General features: G+C 37.8%; 1 protein-coding gene across 1 annotated transcript; it reads left to right on the forward strand.

Annotated features, from left to right (window-relative positions):
- The first annotated feature begins 5,458 nt into the window (after positions 1-5,458).
- LOC104217969 (RING-H2 finger protein ATL8-like) lies at positions 5,459-6,226 on the forward strand. Its single transcript, XM_009768332.2, has one exon. The coding sequence runs from the start codon at positions 5,531-5,533 to the stop codon at positions 6,104-6,106; it is 576 nt and encodes a 191-aa protein (XP_009766634.1). The 5' UTR covers positions 5,459-5,530; the 3' UTR covers positions 6,107-6,226.
- Positions 6,227-19,901: the final 13,675 nt, after the last annotated feature.

A 19,901-nucleotide genomic window follows, 5' to 3' on the forward strand; every position in this document is an offset into this window, starting at 1 on the left:
GAGAGTAGTGTGTACGCAGATCTTACCCCTATTTTGGGATAGAGAGGTTTTCAAATAGACCACCGGCATCCTTCCCTCCAAGAACTTTCCACCTTGCTCTTGGGAAGACTCGAACTCACAACCTCTTGGTTGGAAGTGGAGGTAGCTTACCACCGGCATCCTTTTATTAACAACAAAAAATAAAGTAAGAAGATCCAACAAAAAATAAAGTAAGAAGATCCAACTTGTCATGTGGTATAATAACAAGTGCTTAATGACCAACTCACTCCCTTCTACTGGTCTACTACATCCACTTCCTATTCTATGCAACAACCAAGAAAGACCCCTTTTCGCCTTTATATGAGATTTGTGATGTACTTTTCTACTTTCCTTTTAAAAAATAAATAAATATTTTGTAGCAAAATGGTGGGAGATAATCGACAAATAAGAATTTAGAGCTGACCATTACCTACAAGTATTAATTAATCACTTGAGCAGGTGTCACCTGCTTTTCTTAATTCTTTGTATTTCCCCCCTTTTTCCTTGTTGGTTATGATGTTAAAAGGATAAGATATGTCGTTCTTTTTTAAAAGCTTTTTTTATATTATAAAGGATGATTAGGGAAGGGGATAGTGAAAATGAACCGATATGTATAATGCGAGAATTTTAAATTAAAAATCTCAACTTCAAGACAATTCAGCATATTTTGTCCTGAAAAATTGAATTGAAAAACTAAAATTCAAGACGCACTAGCTAATTCTTTAATAGCAGTCTTTTAAAGTGGCTACCTGACGTCATTTCTACTGTGGGAATGACTTGAGCCAAGGTCCGTGGGTCTATCTGAAACAACCCCTCTACCTCTACAAGATAGGAATAAGGCGTGCGTACACGCTACCTTCTTCAGACCCCACATTATAAGAATACAACAATAACAACAACAATAACCCAGTATAATCCCACTTAGTGGGGTCTGGGGAGGGTAGTGTGTACGCAGATCTTACCCTTACCCTGGGGTAGAGAGGCTGTTTCCAAATAGACCCTCGGCATCCTTCCCTCCAAGAACTTCCCACCTTGCTCTTGGGTAGACTCGAACTCACAATCTCTTGGTTGGAAGTGGAGGTTGCCTACCATCAGAACAACCCCTCTTATCTAAGAATACACTATGTATATTATTATTGTTGTTTGATGTATAATGTGGGAGAGTCTTATTGGTACCACTAAACTATAAACGTTGGAGGTAAGATATATTAGTGGTGGACTTGTTTGGCAAGATTCACCTAAACTAAACAAAAATTTGCAAAGCACATGCCATAGGAATGGGGCATTCTCAAAACTAATCCATAAATAGGAAATCTTAAAGATGTTTGGTAATATTGGACCACAGATTGCTCTATCTTTTTCTTTTTTAAGATACCTATCTCCAAACTCGGACGACTAGGCGCATAAGACCATACTTCATTATAGAGATTTCTCTATCTTAATCTTTTTTGATATTCTTAAGTAATTATTAAGGGTGTATTTTCAGTATGATCCATCAATATCATAACTGAAATCGATTGATCTATATTCTGTTATGATCAATCTTATCTTTTTTTTTCTCTTTAATTAACTATAATTATTTATTTCGGTTATCTATTAAGTGAATCAAATCCCCACTAAGCATAGTGTTGTACCTTTTATGTCAGAGAGATTTGTGTCTTAGGTCGTAGGTTCGAGGGGAGAAATTAAAAAATAGCCAGATTTACAAGTAGACATTCAAAAATAGACATAATTTCAAAAGTAATCGAAATTTAGCTACTTTTCATGTGAAGATTAATATGAACGAAAATACTGTTCAAAATTCAGAAAAATACTCCAGCATAATATACTGGAGTCAGTATATTATACTAGAATTCCAGTCTAATATACTGGAGTTCTAGTATAATATACCGATCTGGCATAATATACTGGAGTTTGGAGCACCGGTGCTCCAGTCTCCAGTATATTATACTGGAGCCAACAAAGTATACCGGTTCAGCCAAATGCGAATCCAGGAATTAACTCTATGGGTTCAATTTTTAAGATTTTTAACACTGAACCCATTACATTTTTAAAATTATGGGTTCAAATATATTATTTTTACAATTTTAATGAATTTTTACATATAAATTTTTCCTTCGTGCCGAAAGTTATGGGTTCAATTGAACCCATAACTACTACGGTGCATTCGCCCCTGGGTCTAGCATAATATGCTGGAAGTTCATACACCGGTGCACCGAACTCCAGTATATTATGCTGGATCGGTCTCTGTTGCAGCAAAATAATGACTATTTTTTAATGACTTGGCAAATGCTGACTATTTTTGAATGACCAATCCGACAACTGGCTAGACCGTGCTATTTTAACAGGTTCGAGCACTATACTAAATGAACTAATTCTAGTACTTAGGTGGAGAAAGGTAGAGGAACGGGCTCATCCCGCAACTTCGAAGGCTGCGATTAGCTTTCGGGTCGACTTCAGATAAATTTCTCAATCATAAAAGAAATGTCAACATCGCAAAAATAGATAAATGATGGATGTATCACACCCCAATTCCCATGTGTTTGCACTGTAGTATATAAAATCATTCCTTAATGTAACAACTCAGATGCTTTTTAGTCTTTATTGATGCTCTTTATTTCATCTTTATCTAGTCTAGCCAAAAGATATGTTGATTGCTACAAATCAACGAACTCATAATTAAGTAATACACTTAATATGATAGTGAAGGAAAATCCTAAAAGAGGAAAAGAGAGGTTCGCAATTAGGGTTGTGCATGGATCGGATCGGATCCGATTTAGCATATTTCGGATTTGAAATTTAGATTTCGGATTCTAGAAAATGCAATCCAAATCCGATCCGAATTATATCGGATCGGATCGGATTTTAAAGTTTGGATCGGATCGAATATCGGATCGTATTATTATGCCTCAAAGTTAAACTAATATGTATATTTTCTTTGTAAAAGAGGCAATACATTAAGAAAAATTCATGTTTATGCAATTATGAGAGTACTATGGTGTCAATATAGCTAAATCTAGCAATTGTAAAGGTAATAACTTGGAGGTTGCTGTAAATTAAAGTGTAGTATTTATACATGTCCTAATAATTTCGGATTTCGGATTGGATTGGATTAAAATATACCAATCCGAAATCCGATCCGAAATCCGAAATTTTAATAAACATTATCCGAAATCCGATCCAATCCGAAATCCGAAATTCAAAATTGACTGAATCGGTTCGGATTTCGGATATTCGATCCAAATGAACAGACTTATTCGTTCGAATTTCGGATATCCGATCCAAATGAACAGACCTATTCGCAATATTGCATTTTTGAATTAACTGGAACTATAGGCTTTTGTACTAGTTCTAGCTAGCTCACTTTAATTTTGTTCTTGGGTCCCCAATCATATTCCTGTTATTGTAGTATTTGAAAACACTTTGTATGGACTTCATATGCGAATAAGTTCAAAAGTTATGATTTTAGATAAATTTGATACTTATAAATTTATTATGGGTCATAAAGATTGATACGAGCGCCTATGCTAATATCTTACTATTTCATGAAAACATTTGTAAGTGTATATGGAGTTTTTGTCGAAGTCTTTAGGTGCTAGTAATTTAGTAGGGCTGGGCTAGAATTTTTGGAGCCCATTTAAAAACGAGATTTTTAAGCCCGGCCCGAGTAAGCCTGTGGCCCGTGAAGCTTGATTGAGGCTGGGTCGGGCCAACCCGTGGGCCTAATAAAATATTTATTTAAAATATATAAAAATAAAAAGTATACTGCCTTTAGAGATAGAAAGTCAGAATTGGATCTTTACTAAGAGGAACCAAAACTTGATCTTGAGAAGTTTCAAGAGATGATGTTGTCATGTATTGGAAGGACCATTCTAGAAAATATCCCGATCTTTCAATGATGGTGCGTGATGTACTTAGCATTCTTATTACCGTTGTACTGTCGGAATCAATATTTAGCATTGGTGGCGCGTTCTTACAAAGTACAGAAGTTGCATTTATTATGAAAATGTTCAAACACTTGTTACTACTTGAAATTGGCTGCATAGGTTTTCCCAAACTCAAACTGGTAATATTTTTGTATGTGAATTTAAATATTATTAATTTTTAAAAATTTTTTTTTTTTTAATATTTAACTAATTAATATTGCATATGAATTGTAGATGAAAGTGAAGATGTTAAGACAACCTTGTCACAAACGGATTCAAATGTGTTTGATGAAGATGATATGTTGGATATCTCATAAGCATCATGAACGTTCTCTTGAATAGTTTGTTTTAAGTTTTGACTTTTAGTGAATGAAATATAGTCGTGTCTTTTACTTTTTTTCGTATTTATTGTAATATATTGGAACAATATAAAAAGTTATTAAATTTTGCGAATTTTTTCCATTAAGATATTTTTTAACTTTTAAATAATTATCTTTTTTTAGATCAAAACTTAAAGAAAAAATATAAAATTATATTTTTAAAAATGATGGGCCGACCCGTGGGAGCCCGCGGCCCACATAGAGTTGGGGTAAGCTGACCATTATAAGGCCCGTCAAAATGGTGGGCTAGCCTAGCCTAGCCCGTCAACTGCTAAAGCCCACGTGGGCCTAGCCCGACCCGACCCATATTGACAGCTCTAGACGCTATTCCTATAGTGTGCATCCTCAGGGGCGGAGGGAGAGTGTTACTTATGGATCGGACAGAGCCATTAGCTTTTTGGTTAGACATTGTATTTGTATTAGAAAATCTATTACAAAAAAAAAAGAAAAAGAAAAAAAAGCTTAATCTCATACATGAGGTCTGGGGAGGATAGTGTGTAAGCAAACTTACCCCTATCCTACGAAGACAGAGAGGCTGTTTCCGATAGATCATCGGCATAGAAAATCTATTAGATATGTATAAATATTTAATTGTGAACCAATAACTAACGAGCTATGGATCCGATTGCAAATTCAAAACCCAAAAACTTTAAATCTTAACTCTGCCTCTGCATCCGCCTCTAACTAAATAAATATCTAAGGTCTATATTATACCATAAATCTTAAAATTATTTCCCTTCTTCTTAAATTTCGTGCTAAATCAAATAATGAATCATAATTTAAGACGAAGGAAGTACTCTTTTATACATAGGAAAGATGGAACTTTTGGAAATTAAAAATCATAGGGTCACCTTATAAAATGATCACTTTATTCCACTAGGTAGTCTTTTTATAGACTTGTATCGGTATAAAAAATATTTACTTTATATAATATGCTATTATATGTTAATTGTAATTTGTTTCATAGCAACGACGTGAGTATACCACACAAGATGTGTGAGTTTGACTCCATCCGTTCGCTTTCTTGATCCGAAGAAAAATTAACATTTAAAAATAAAAATAAAAATAAAAATAAAAATATAAAAAGTTGTTGGCTAAACAGTTGCCTATATTTTACTCCTTTATAAAGCTAGAAAGAGGTGAAATGGAAATAGGTTTAAGCACAACGCTTTTATCGTCTCTCTCAATTAGCTCCGCACTTTCCTCATGACTAATACTGATCCTTCACCTATTCCCGGCGGCGTTAAACCGTCCACTTCACCTTCTCCGGCGACTTCCTCCTCACGTATTGGGAACGTCGATTCCGACTTCGTCGTCATCCTCGCCGCTCTCCTTTGCGCCCTTATTTGCGTCCTCGGTCTCGTTGCAGTTGCTCGTTGCGCCTGGATCCGACGGATCTCCGCTAGAGCCACCGGAAATTCAGCCTTTTCATCACCTCCGGCTAATAAAGGTTTGAAAAAGAAGGTCCTCAAATCGCTTCCGAAGCTCAGTTACACGACCGAACACGCCGCGAAATTTTCTGAATGTGCCATTTGCCTGGCGGAATTCGCCGTCGGAGATGAGATTCGAGTGCTGCCGCAGTGCGGCCATGGGTTCCACGTAGGATGCATCGATACCTGGTTAGGCTCGCATTCATCGTGTCCGTCTTGCCGGCAGATCCTGGTAGTAACGAGATGCCATAAGTGCGGCGAGTTGCCGGTGGCGAGCTCGTCGTCGGCCCCCGGAGTTGTGCCGGAAAGCCGATTACCGAGAAATTATCACGTAAATGCATTTCTACCTTAAAAAATTGGGTAATTTAGTAGATTAGGCTGTATGTATATATTCTGGATGTAAACGTGTATATTCATCCAGCCCTACTATATTAATTAGGGTTACAGAAATTTAGTGTTTGAATTTGTGACATATTACTGTTTCAATTAGTGTGAATTGGTCATTTCATTAACAAATGATTTATCCATGGAGCTTTCATTAGTTTCTGATTATTTTAGTTTAAGGAGAAAAAACAAGGCTAGTGTAAAAGAGATGCTTCTTCAGTCGATATGACCCGAAAAAAAGGCGGTTAGGAACTCACCAAAGTGTGCGGCCGTCAATCACCTTTCTACTTTTCCCCGGAGAGCATATTGTTCCCACTCAACAAATCAACTACTAATAATTTGGTTAAAAGTTATAATTTTGTGTAAATTGCTTTAAGTGTCACTTCTGTTTTAACTAGTCTTTGGGTACGCGCGTTACGTATGTATCATGTCTTAGTTAGTCTTTGGGTACGCGCGTTGCGTATGTATCATGTCTTAGTGAGAAAGTATTTTTTAGATATCGCATAAATATTAAATATTTTATAATTTAGTGTTTACATTATAAAATAAAAAATTTTGTTCCTAAAAATGATAAAAAATAGTCTTATATAGCTAAGTCAATAAAAGAAGAAATTGCCTTATATAAGTTCTTAATGATCAGTCAATACTATTAATCAAAAATTGAACGCCTAATTAGTTACACATAGTTTTTAATCAAAAATCAAACAATGTATTAATTTAAATGTTGAATCAGATTACCAATCTGTAGCTCAATCTTTCACGGCTTCCATGCTTCTTCCTTCTCCTTTTTTGAAAATAAGTTTATAGTAGCAAATAAAATGTTCAAAGCGTAGTCGCTCTTTTTTTAAAAATATATAATCATGGTGTCGGGGCTAGTTTGCGTGCATCTCGACTAATTTCATGTGATATCTTTCACCTTTCACTAGCAACATATACCAGTTAACTCGCCCATCGAGCCTTGAACAGATGAGAAGAAATCACCTAGTAGTTTTATTCGCACTATAATTTGAACCTAAAACTTTATGATTTTGAACTCACTTCATTGACTACTAGGTCACCTTAGGTAGGGGTGTTCAAACCGAACCGGAAGACCGCACCAAACCAAACCGATTAAAAAACTCGATTAGGTTTGATTTGACTTGATTTGGTATTGAGTAAAAAAATCCGAACTAAACCGACATATAAATATATAAATTTTATTTATATTTCTAAGACTTTATAGTGAATTTTCTTTAGAAAACATAGGAATATTTGGGATCCTCTCGTGTATTAACCTTGAAAGCGTAAATTAACGAAAAATTATTATTAGAGGACTAAGAAAATAACTATCAGGTATTACTAAAAAAATTCTCCCATTAGAATATTTTAATAGACCATATGTTTGTCAATTATTTCCATATTTACTAAATATATATTCACTTATCAAAGCTTTATCTACAATTTTAACAAAGTAAGATTGAAATAATATTCATGTAACAAAAAAAACCCCGAAAACCCGAAAAATCCGACAAAACCGAACCAATCCAAACCGATATAATTGGTTAGATTTAGTTTTGGTAAAAATCAAACCAACTCGGTCCATGTAAACCCTTAACCTTAGGTGATGTTCAAAGCATAGTCACCTAAACATGTGGAATTTCACCAAATAAGATAAGATACTACAAGATCTCATCTTATAATTAATGTTTGTCCAAGTTGAAATGATGAGGTCGATATAGTCGGTAAACCACCAAATGAACTACCAAGAATGTTAGTTAAACGGATAACAACAAGAAGTGCAGGACCCACTATCATTAATTAGTAAACTAAAGATCAAATGAAAATGTTACAATTCACAAAAGGATAGCTCCAAATAAGCTACTAGTATATATGGAAACAGTCCAACCGAGAGGGGTTGCTACGATGGTAAGCAATCTCCATTTCCAACCGAGAGGTTATGAGTTCGAGTCTCCCCAAGAGCAAGGTGAGAAGTTCTTGGGGGAAGGATGCCGGGTTTCTATTTGAAAACAGTCTCTTTGGGATTATACTGAGTTGTTATTGTTGTTGAAACTACTAGTATATATATAATTAACACAATAAAATACCATCTCTTTTTTCTTGTCCTAACCTCTACTATTATAATAATAGGATAAATCTTACTCCAACTTTGATGAAATATTTGTTTAACTTATTTAATCAGGCCATTTATTCCCTTTTAATGGGAGCCGTCCAACGTAGTAACTAGGGAGGACCCATGAAATCCCACTATAACGTCTACGAGACAATTCTTAAACCACTTTCTCATATACTAATATATAATTTCCATCCAAAAGACAAAAGAGTATTAATGAGGAATAAAATAATTAAGCAAACAATGTTCATCAATTCTTTCACGCTTCCACTATATACTATATTTAGCCTATATATAAATATTGTCGGTGGCGTTCACCTAAGAAAACATTGATTTTGTTCAATTATATTTAAGTACACTATGTTTGGATTTATCTTAATTAGGTAAATTGTTAATTGGAGTTTGTCTTACCTCCAGGATATTCTATTTTCCTTCAAATACAGTCTACATAGGGCAAAAAGGTTAGAATTCATCCATTTATACATATAAAGCACAAGAATTCATCCATTTATCATGTATTTGAAATATATATATATATATATTATATTTCGGAAGAAAGTTTCAGATTTAAACCTCTATTTTTGAGAAATAGTTTAGAATTACCTTTCATTATACTTCGTTTAAGATTCATGCTAAGGGTCCGTAGGGGTCAAGGCAAATCCGAAACAATTTGCTCACAATAAAAGTATGAATAACCTTAAAATATAAGGGAAGATAAAATTTAAAATAGTATTTCGTATAGTTGTGAATATGTTTGCCTGAGCCAAAGGTTTATTGGAAACAATCTCTCTACCTGCATAAGATGGGAGTAAGGTCTGCATACACACTATTTTCCATGGGTCCCACTTATGAAACGGTTAGAATTTTGTCCTAAATTTTAATCTATTAGGACTCTCTTTCAAAGGAAGAGAAAAATACTCCTAAAAGGAATAGATATCCTTCATATGCCTTATTCTTTTCTGAGAGTAAAAGTTTTCTAATTCTATAAATTGACGTTTTCTTTTCACAACAACAACAATATATACAATATAGTCTTTCAGAAAGTTTTATTTAGTGTGAGAATTTATTCTCTCTATTAATTAGTAGATTTACGTAGGTCACTTGACCAAACCATATTAATATAGTATGCTTCTTTAGTATATTTTCTTTCTTGTTTGATTTATTGTCCACCAAACTTCTTGTTGTTAGCTCCCGCATGCACCTAGGGGCGGAGCTAGAATGTCGGGTGCGAGTTAGACATAACCCATTAGTTTTGGTTCGAACCCTATATTTCTCTTAGAAAATCCATTGAATATGTATGAATTATTAATGTAAAACTCAGTAACTTAAAATGATTAGAATTACGAATTCATAAACTTGAAGTCTTGGCTCCGCCTATATTGATCCACCATATTATTTCGATCCCAACAGAAACTAGTTGTTGCTGTAGTTATAGTATTACGTATAGTTGAGGAGTATAATTAACCCTTTCCCCAATAGAGAAAGAGTTGGACAGATACAAACGCAAGGGAACGCCAAAAAAGGGGGGAAACACGACAGACATGTGAATTGAGGGGAAAGCATGAGATAAGAATGAGAAACAGAAAGAAACTATATATATATATATATATATATATATATATATATATATATATATCTTAAAAAATGGGTAAAAAGGGAGTGATTGAAGACAAGAGAGAGAGTGGTTACGCCTTTTCTTTTCTTTCTTCCCGGAGACACGCAGTACGCATGTTTCCTCTTCTCCTACTGCACTCTCTCTTCATTGCTTGCTCCACTTTTACAGACAACTTACTGTGCTTTTTCTATGTGTGGTTAATACAAAATAAATATCTTCTTGATTATTTTTGTTACAGGCACTACAATATTTTAGGCCTCTAGCCACCCTCGATAAGTGTGGCCTAAGATGCCATAAGTGTAGCAATTGATCAAAGACAACACTTTATGGCTTTAGCCAACACTTTTGGGGTAGCCTAAAGTACCGTAACCTTTGACCTATGGCCATGCTTCTTACGTGTCGTCATAGAAATCACGCTTCAAAAGTGTGGCCGATGCTTAAAAAAGTTATGCTTTATATTTCCTCTTGTAGCCACGCTTTTATGTCGTAAAGTTACAGATTTGAAGCGTGGTCTTTGGTTCCTTATGGATAACGTTTTTAAAGCGTGGCTTCTAAAGCAGCAGTTATAGAGCATAGCGCCAAATTGACAATCCCTATGGCCAAATTTTCTAGGCGTGGCATTTTTTGTCTGCGCTATGAAGTAATTTTTAATCCACAATTTTGTGGTTTAAAAATTATATTTGTTTACATTATATTCTATATTCACATTTATTTCAAGCATATACTTTATGATCTCAAGCACTAAATTAGATAATAAGTAAGTGAATAAAAGTAATTCAAACATATATATATATATATATATATATATAGAGAGAGAGAGAGAGAGAGAGAGAGAGAGAGAGAAATAAACTTCAACAAAGAAACATAATTTGTATACTGCCCATACTAATAAAGTACTGCTGCAAGAAGTTCACTGTAACGATCCGGTCGTTCGTTCTGAGAGTTATAGCCCCATTTCCCCAATCTATACTTATTTATGTGTTGTTCAGCTATGTTGAGTTGTATCGAGTTGGTAGGTTTGGGTTCAGAGTAGTTTTGGAATGAAATGAACACTTAGTCTCTTGGCTAGAAAGCTAGCTAAGTTAGAAAAGTCAATCGGAAGTTGACTTATGAGTAAACGAATTCGGATTTGGATTTTATGATTCGATTAGCTTCGTTGGGTGATTTTAGACTTAGGAGTGTGTCCGGAATATAATTTGGAGGTCCGTGGTAGAATTAGGATTGAATTAGCGAAAGTTGGAAGTTTAGAAATTCTTAGGCTTGAATTCGAGGTTGATTCGGTGTTTTGGTGTTGTTTTGGGTGTTCTGGAGGTTCGACCATGTTCGGGTAGTAATAATGACTTGTTAAAATTATTGGTTGAGGTCTCGAGGGCCTCGGGTGAGTTTTGAATAGGTTGTGTTGTGTTGCGCTCGTTTTTCTTATGTTTCATTGACGTTTCTTCAAGCATAAATGATATCATATTAAACAAATGAGCTCCAATTTCTTTTTTGATTGAAGCATTAGATCCGTATCGTAATTACGGACCCGTAGCAAAAAGAATTGTCGAATTTGGGCATCGTATGAGGATTTTAAGGTCATTTTACTAAGAATTAGGTTGCCAAATTTTTCAGATTAATTACGAAATTGCCACTGGCAGCTAGGGGAGGCAAAATGGTTAAAAGAAAACAGTTAACCACCCATATTATCTGTAAGCACGTGATTTTTGCTTCACGGAAGTTACTCCAAAAGAAAAAAAAATCAAAAAATATATGTTTTTGTCATTGAGTGATTTTTATTTAATGTTAAACTGTGTGTTAATTATTATGGGTGTTAACCAGTATGTGTGTAATTTTATTTTATTTTTACAATTTATTTAGGAGTTTAGTTAATTTTAGTAGTTAAAGAAGAGAAAAGAGTTGGGTTAAAATCGATTTGGACCCCAAAAATTAGGCCCAAAACCAAAACAGACCCAGCCCAACCCAGGCTGCCCAAGCACGGCCCCAAACGACGCCGTATCGGCGCCTTTGTTTTGATCCGTTGATATGATTCAGATGAACGGTCCCGATCAGGCCGCTCATTTAACCACAACGACGTTGTTTCAGGGCGTTTGATCTGAGTCGTCCAATCCCATTGATCCAACGGATCCAGGCCCTCCCCTAAGACCCGTTAATCTGATCCGATCCATTTTCCTACCCGGTCTCACCCACCTTCACACCTAAACGACGTCGTCCTTCCTAAATGAATAGATCCTGGCCATAGATCTCACTTGATCCAACGGCCAGGATCTAAACCTCTAAAACATATATAAAGCCCAACCTTGCTACCCCGCCCCCTATCCGAACACCCCCCGGCTTCATCATCTCCAGAGACCAACCCTAATATCCCAAACCCTAGCCGCCACCCTTCACCTTCACCGTAAAGCCGGCGGCAAGGACGCCGATGACCACCCCCTTAACACCCCTGATGCACCTCACCACCCCCAAACCCAAATCTGTTACCCCTTTGCCTCGAATCAGCCCCCTCCATCTCGAATCTTGATTTGAAGATTCGAGACCAAACCCAGATCTACACCAAACCACCCAAGATTCACACTGGACAACCCCCTGACCTCCCTCGTGACCAAACCAAGCTTGGTTTGGTCTGAATCTACCCACAAATCCTAAAATCCCAAATCTGATGATTCAAACCCTAGAACACAAGAACCTGGGGAATCCGGCCAGTTTTAATAAAGGGTTGAGGTCTGATAGACCTTAATCAGGGTGTTCTCGGTTGAGAACACCCCGATTAAAGTTTGTTCGGCCTCAAATGGTCAAATCTAGTTCAGACCTGGGTTCGTCCTTTGTTGAGCCTTCATAGTAGGTTTTCTTTCTTTTTCTGTTTTGTTTAAAATGTTGTTTTAGTTTGTCAGCATGTTTGTTTGGTTTATTTCGTATTTCTGATATGTGTTTTTCAATTTGTTCCCCATCTTCATAAGACCTTTTATTTGGTCGATTGTTATTCTGTTCATGTTTGAATACGTATAGTGACATACATGCTCGAGTTAATTAATGTCGTCGAATAGATAATTCATATAGATTCTCTGTGTTGTGCAAAGTTGTTGAAGGCTGTCGATGCCCTGTTCATGTTGTTTGATTGATCGACTGATTGTTTCATGTTATAATTAGTATAGTCGATCAGATAAACGTCGTCGATTAATTTTATAAGACTAAATGTTCAAATATTCTAATTCATACAACTTCACATGATTGAACGAACCTGTGTTGTTAATTGGACGTTTGACATTATCTGTGAATGTTAGTTTGTAACTGCATCGCAAATAACTAAAAGATTCAGTCTAGGGCAGCTGGAAATCGAACTCTCAGAAGTTCAAATTTCCTGCTATAGAAGCAGGGCAAGACAGTGATAACCAGGGGCTAACAGGGGTAATTTGGGTGTAAAAAGGAACAGAAATGATTAGTTTAAGTGAGCTGACAAATAGGGTACTGAATTAGGATTAAACTAATGTAATAGTGGGGAACCAAACTTGGTAGCATGGGGCTGATTAAATAAAATGACTGCCCATACCTTTGGGCAGGAACACACATGCTAGAAGGCTGTCAAATAGATGGGCATGGGGAATACTTTTGATTAGTTTTTAAGGAGTTATGGGCAGAAAAGGAATGGGGGAATGAAGGCAGCTTAGTGCTTGCCATTTCTGCTTATAAATAGGACTGTTGAGGACAAAGAAAGGGGGTTCAAAAAAATAGCTGAAGTTTTCTGGGTCGAAAAAAAAACAGTGAGGATTCTGAAAAATAGCTGAGAGAGAGAGCTTCTTCCAACAGTTGAGAGGATATTCTGATTTCTATGTGAGATTACTACTGGAATCTGAGCTTCTATATGCTGTGGATTGAGTTTTGGTCTTACTGATTATTGAAGCTGTAGTTGGTTATTCATCGGGTTTGTTGTGATTATTGAACTGTTGTTGCTATTGCATTGAGTGTTCTGGGTTTTCCTGCTGGTTGCTACTCTGTTTTTGGGTTTGTTTTTGTGGTGCTCGACCACCTGTAGGTTTCATCATTGTTGAAATTGTTGTTGGTTGTTTGTGGACTATTGGTGACATTGTTGCTGATTGTTGTTGCTGTGTTGTTGCTGTCTGGTTGCCTGCTGTTGATACTTTTCTTCTTCTCCTTCTTATTGTCCAAACCTCCAGGTACACATTCTAATTTCACTGACGTAATGATGAATTTGGAGCTGAATAAGAGTATATGAAGTATTGCAGTCCAAACATTAGCATAGTTACCGTTATTCTGTTGTTTGTAGTTTAGAATATTTTTGTGTTTAACATGTAAAGTTTGGTTTACAAACTATGTAATGAAACAGTTTTCAGTCCATAAGAGTTTGGTCTGGTAATCTATCGTTGTATGTTAATCAGAAAGAAGCTAGCTGGATAGTAGTGATACTCGGCCAACAATGGTTTCGCATAGGGTCTGTTAAAATGAATGCAGTGATCACATTTGTTTCACCCTAATTCATCAGTAGATAATGTATATTTCGAAGGCATACTAGGCAATCTGGATTATGGCAAAAAGATAAAAGAAAATCGTGTAGTTAAACACGTAGTAATATCACCTAAGTTAGATAGGGTCAGCTTCAGTTGTTTCGTTTTTAAGTGTCAAGCATGTAAGGAATAATTAACTGAACCTCATATGTATGCCCGTCAATGAATAAGGTTGCATACGTCTAATTTCTTCATCTAAAAAAAATCTGCTTCGATATTGTTGTGCGTCAATCTCATGTTTCAGTTTTGTTAAATAATAGAATATAGAACGAAAGCAATCCCTCTTTGTACAAACTCTGCTGCAATTTCTCATTTGTGTCAGCCGTAAACTAATAACTAGTAAGTTACACCTTTTCAGCATGTAATTAATCGAGGTATTTTCTTTTGTTTTTTAGAGACAAACTTAATAGAAAACATGTGGTTGCTGTAGGTTTATCCTTAAAAATAAAAATGAGATGAGCCTCGCCGAAAAATACAAAAATCGCGGGGCCCTCAGTAAATATTTGTTTTAAATTGCTTAGACTTCGGGATGGACCGTTTAGCAAAATTCCACGGCCTTCCCAAAATAATGATACGCTAGTCACTTTAGGCGCGTATTTAATAATGTTATCTCCTTAAACTCGGGTGCACATTTATGTGACCCAAATCCAAATCTCAACGAAATCGAAATGTGTCTCTAATCACGGGTACATTGATTGTGACGTGGTCTGAGATGCATTTCCATGACGTTGCAAATTCTTTTTTAAATAATGAATGAGACGAGCCTCGACAAACAAAAAATGCACAAGCTGCGGGGCCCTCTAAATGTATATATTAAAATACTTAGAATTCGGGACATGCCTTTTAGCGAATTTTATAGCCTTCCCCAAAATAACAATACTCTAGTTGCTTTAGGCACGCCTTTAATAATTTATTTTCCTTAACTCGGGCGCGCATTTATGTGACCTAAATCCAAATCTCAACCGAGTCGAGATATGTCAACAACCACGGGTGCATTGATGTAACGTGGTTGGAGATATGTTTTCACGACGTTGCAATTCTCGTAAAATATAATAATAAAAGCGGTCAAGAGTTAAAATTTGCACATAAGTTCATATTTATATAAAATCAGATAATCAAGCCGAATATGACAGTTGAGCGACCATGCTAGAACCACGGAACTCGGGAATGCCTAACACCTTCTCCCGGGTTAACAGAATTCCTTATCCGGATTTCTGGTACGCAGACTGTAATATGGAGTCATTCTTTTCCTCGATCCGGGATTAAATTGGTGACTTGGGACACCCTAAAATCTCCCAAGTGGCGACTCTGAAATAATTAAACAAATCCCGTTTCAATTGTCCTTTAATTGGAAAAAACTCCTTTGTACCCTCGCGGGTATGGAAAAGGGAGGTGTGACAGCTCTGGCGACTCCGCTGGGGATCTTAAAAACCCAGAACCACTGGTTCAGGGTTAGAAATTCGAGCTTAGAATAATTGTTCTATTTGGCTTTATTTATTATTTGTTATTCTTATATGTGATACATGTGCAAAATGATGTGTGTTACCGCTTTGATATTATTTGACTGTATATATAAACTGTGCCGAAACCTTTCTCTTCTTACCTCCGGGGAGAAGCTTGTTGGTCGAGACTCCCTATTCTGTTAGTGTCATACCCAAGTAGAAAGTGGCTCGGATAAGTTACAAAGTCGGACGACCCCGCGGGTCCCCGGTATGTAGCCCCCTCCTCGACTCGAGTTGTCCGCTCGTGTAAGCCAGGTCTAGAACAAAGCCCAGTTTGAAGCTTAGTAAAACATAACTTCATGCCGGATCCCTAGTAGGAAAACGCTTATTTGCATCACGTTGCATTTGACTTAGGGGGCTCAACACAGGGGTTGGGCCCGTCTAGGAATAGCAACCTGGAACAAAAAGACCATCATGTGGCATCTTGTCTGTTAGCGCATTTAATTTGTTTCGAATTTGCATGTTGACCGGCGGGTGATAACGGGAATTTTGAAAAAAGGAATATAAATAAATAATTGACAAAGATTTTCGAGAGTTTCTCACTTAAGAAAAAAAGCAATGTCCAAATATTTTTCAATTTTGAGAAAAACCCGTGATTTAGATAATTCGCTAACCCGAACTACGTCGGTTTGATTCTCACCGGATGTGGGATACGTAGGCAACCCTTATTGGGTCCAACTCCCCGTTTTTGTTTTACCAATAATGATATATGTATGTATATATATATACACATATATGTATATACATATATTGTTTCTTTCAAAAAAAAGGGAAAACGAAAGTTGTTTGGAATCAAAATAAAGATTTTTGCTTTCGTCTGAAATCACCTTAATAAATGTGCAGAATGAGCACAAGTAAGAGTTCATCTGAGGCCATCATAAATAAGGTTCCTTTGGGCTTACGCATGTGGTGGAACGACTTAGAAGGATCAGGGCGAGATACGGTCAAAATATACTTGGGAAATTTGGTTGGATTGCTGGACATCGATCCACGAGGGGACATTATCAGGGCTTTAATTTCATTTTGGGACTCGGCACACAATGTATTTCACTCCTCGAACTTCGAACTCACCTCGACGCTGGAGGAGTTGGCAGGGTACATTGGATGTCCTAAAATCCCTATGAAAGAACAGTATCTCATTGCACCAAGGACCGTGACCATACACAAATTCCTGGACATCGTAAAGATCCGCAGAACGGTACATAACCCAGAGTTATCAAAAGGGTTTTGTAGTTTGGCATTTCCGTATGACAGGTACGGTCATCTGGGAGGGTTCAACAATCCCGAGAGTAAGATTTGCAGTGGGGAAAGCTGGTTGAAATGGGAGAGGCATAGATGTATTGCTTTCATGATAGCCTTTCTGGGTTTTCTGGTGTTCCCTAGAAAGGATGGGAAAATTAACATACTAATCGCTGGGGTCGTCAGCACTTTGCTCAAGCAAGAAAACAACACTCTGGCGCCAATGATAATAGCAGATATTTTCCGCGCACTCATTATTTGCAAAACCGGAGGAGGTATCTTCGAAGGATGTAATATACTACTGCAAATGTGGATGATAGAGCATCTATGTCATCGCCCTCAGTTGCTGAGATATGGGTTATCACAAAAGACTTGTATAGAATAGTTTCCCACCAGGGTCGACGGTTTCAACCTACCGGAAGGGGTCGCCGAATGGGTCACGCTGCTGCGCTCAGTTTCAGCAAACCAGATAGAATGGGCATTCGAGTGGCTACCCATAGGTGAGGTCATACACATGTCGACCGCTGAGTCTCATTTATTGCTGATGGGTCTCCAAAGTATCCAACTCTACGCACCATGCAGAGTGTTGAGACAGTTGGGGCGATATCAAATAATCCCAAAGGAAGAGGATCTCAGTAGCCAGGTAATCGAAATCGGACCTGGTGGGCAGTTCCCTGAAGCGGTCGTTCGGAGAATCTGGAATGAATGTCAAACCCTGAAAGAGGATACTCGTGTACAAAATCGGGCCAAGGCCGAAGTGTCACCAAAATACCTCACGTGGTACAGAAGAGAGCTTGAGCATCAGAGACCAACTAAGAGAGCTCACATCCAAAACTTTGAGGAATCATTACATACACAGTGGGGCTGGTTAAAAAGGGAGGAAGGCTACCGGGCTGAAATCGGGAGGCTAAAGCAACAAGTTGAAAGGCTTGCATTTGAGAACAACGTGCAAGTCGCCTCCGAGCGGGGTGAGAAGAACAAGTTAGCCCAAGAAAACCAGACGCTAAAGGCCCACATCCGCCAAGCCAGTAAGAGTAACACCGACCGACAGAAACGCCGCTCCGACGAAAGATTGATAGCCGATTTGAGAAATCAGGTCAGCCAAAGCCGAGAAGAATTAGAACAATCAGAAGCTTGCATAGCAAGGATGAAGGTCAAATGGGCAAAAGGTACAATGGCCCGGAGGCAGCGTCTGCAACAAGTCATAAGGGATTATGAAATGAGCATCGGGATATTAAGGAAAACGAACTCCACCCTTCATGAACGAATCTTCAAACAAGCACGAGATGCCCAAGCCGACAGAAGACGTTGTTACGATGCAATGACCCGCATGGAAAGACAAATGGAGATGTTCCAGGATCGACTTGCCGACAATGCTCAAGCACTGGGATTAAAAGACCGGCGAATAGAGCAATTGTTCGTTGAAAGGAATAACATTCGAGGAAGTATTGATGAGATCAGGCACTACATCTACATGAGATGCCTAGCATGTGAGCAAATACCTCGGAAAACCCCCCTTGTTTCCATCATGGGCTGCGTCCACCGGATCATGAATGAGTTGAAGAGCTTGCAGAGAGACCTTACACCAAGGGCCGCGAAAAGGCCGAGCGATGCCTCGCGAGCCCTCAAGTTGGAGTCGTAGCCTTAAGTTCGAGTCTTGTTTAATTGGCTTTGTTGTCTTCCTATGTGTTGTTTTCTTTATGTCAAGGAGTTAGGTTAAAAAACTTGGAATATGTACTGTTGCTATTCTTTGTTTGAAGTAATTTGTAATAGCGAATTTCGATGATGAATTAAATGATTCCAAAAGAATTTTGTGTGTCTTTACTTTATGGCAGAACTACGCCTGGTCTGATTCACGCGGGGACGTGATACATAGGCAATCCACATAAGATTCGGCCGCCTTTAATAAAGAAAGAAAAAAGAAAAAAGAGAGAAAAGAAAATACAAGAATAAAATAAAATACAGGGTTTCCCAAAGTGCTTTAAAAGGACAAATAAGCAAGTCGGGATGACGCATGTTGTTTGAAGCAAAGCATGTTAGAAACGGTTAACTGCCTAGGAGCATTGCATCCTCAATGTGTTGTTATCAAATCTGTTAAACTCTAACGCTAACAAAGTTTGTTGTTGTCTGTATCCGACCAGTTAGTTGTTAAAGAATTCTGGCAACACACCCTTACCAAACCAGATCCAAAGGACCGGTAACAACAAGCATGACTACCTCAGAGAATAGTGCCGAGGAAGAAAGGCCGATGAGCCAGTTGTTAAAAGAAGCGATGGAAAAGATAGAAAGGATGGGACTAGAGATGAATGCAATGCAGCTAGCTCTAGCCAAAGCACAAAAGATCCCTGAGCCATTAGGGCACATGCCGGAATACCCCCACTCCGACCCTTCAACAAGCCTCCCGAATCACCGTTATCATCAGGAGAGAAGCCCCCATGATTCACAAGCTCCACCACCCCATCAACCTCTCCCAACACCAAATGTTCCCACTTTTGTGGGACCCACATCAGCCACCCTGCAAAGAACGACCAACGATCCATTGTTTCAGGCTCACCATACGCAATACTATCCCCCTGAGCCCACAATCCATGCCCCCGAACCACATGCCTACAATCCACACTTGGAGGTACCGGCAGAGATTGAAAAGCCGGTTAAAGTCCCAGAACAAGATGAGGTATTGAGGAAGTTCAAAAGCCTGGAGCAGTCCTTCAGGAACCTGCACGGATTGGGCAACCAGGTCAGCGTGGCCTACAAGGATCTATGCCCTTTCCCGGACGTCC

The sequence above is a fragment of the Nicotiana sylvestris genome, chromosome 4, assembly GCF_000393655.2.
Source record: "Nicotiana sylvestris chromosome 4, ASM39365v2, whole genome shotgun sequence".
NCBI lineage: Eukaryota > Viridiplantae > Streptophyta > Magnoliopsida > Solanales > Solanaceae > Nicotiana > Nicotiana sylvestris.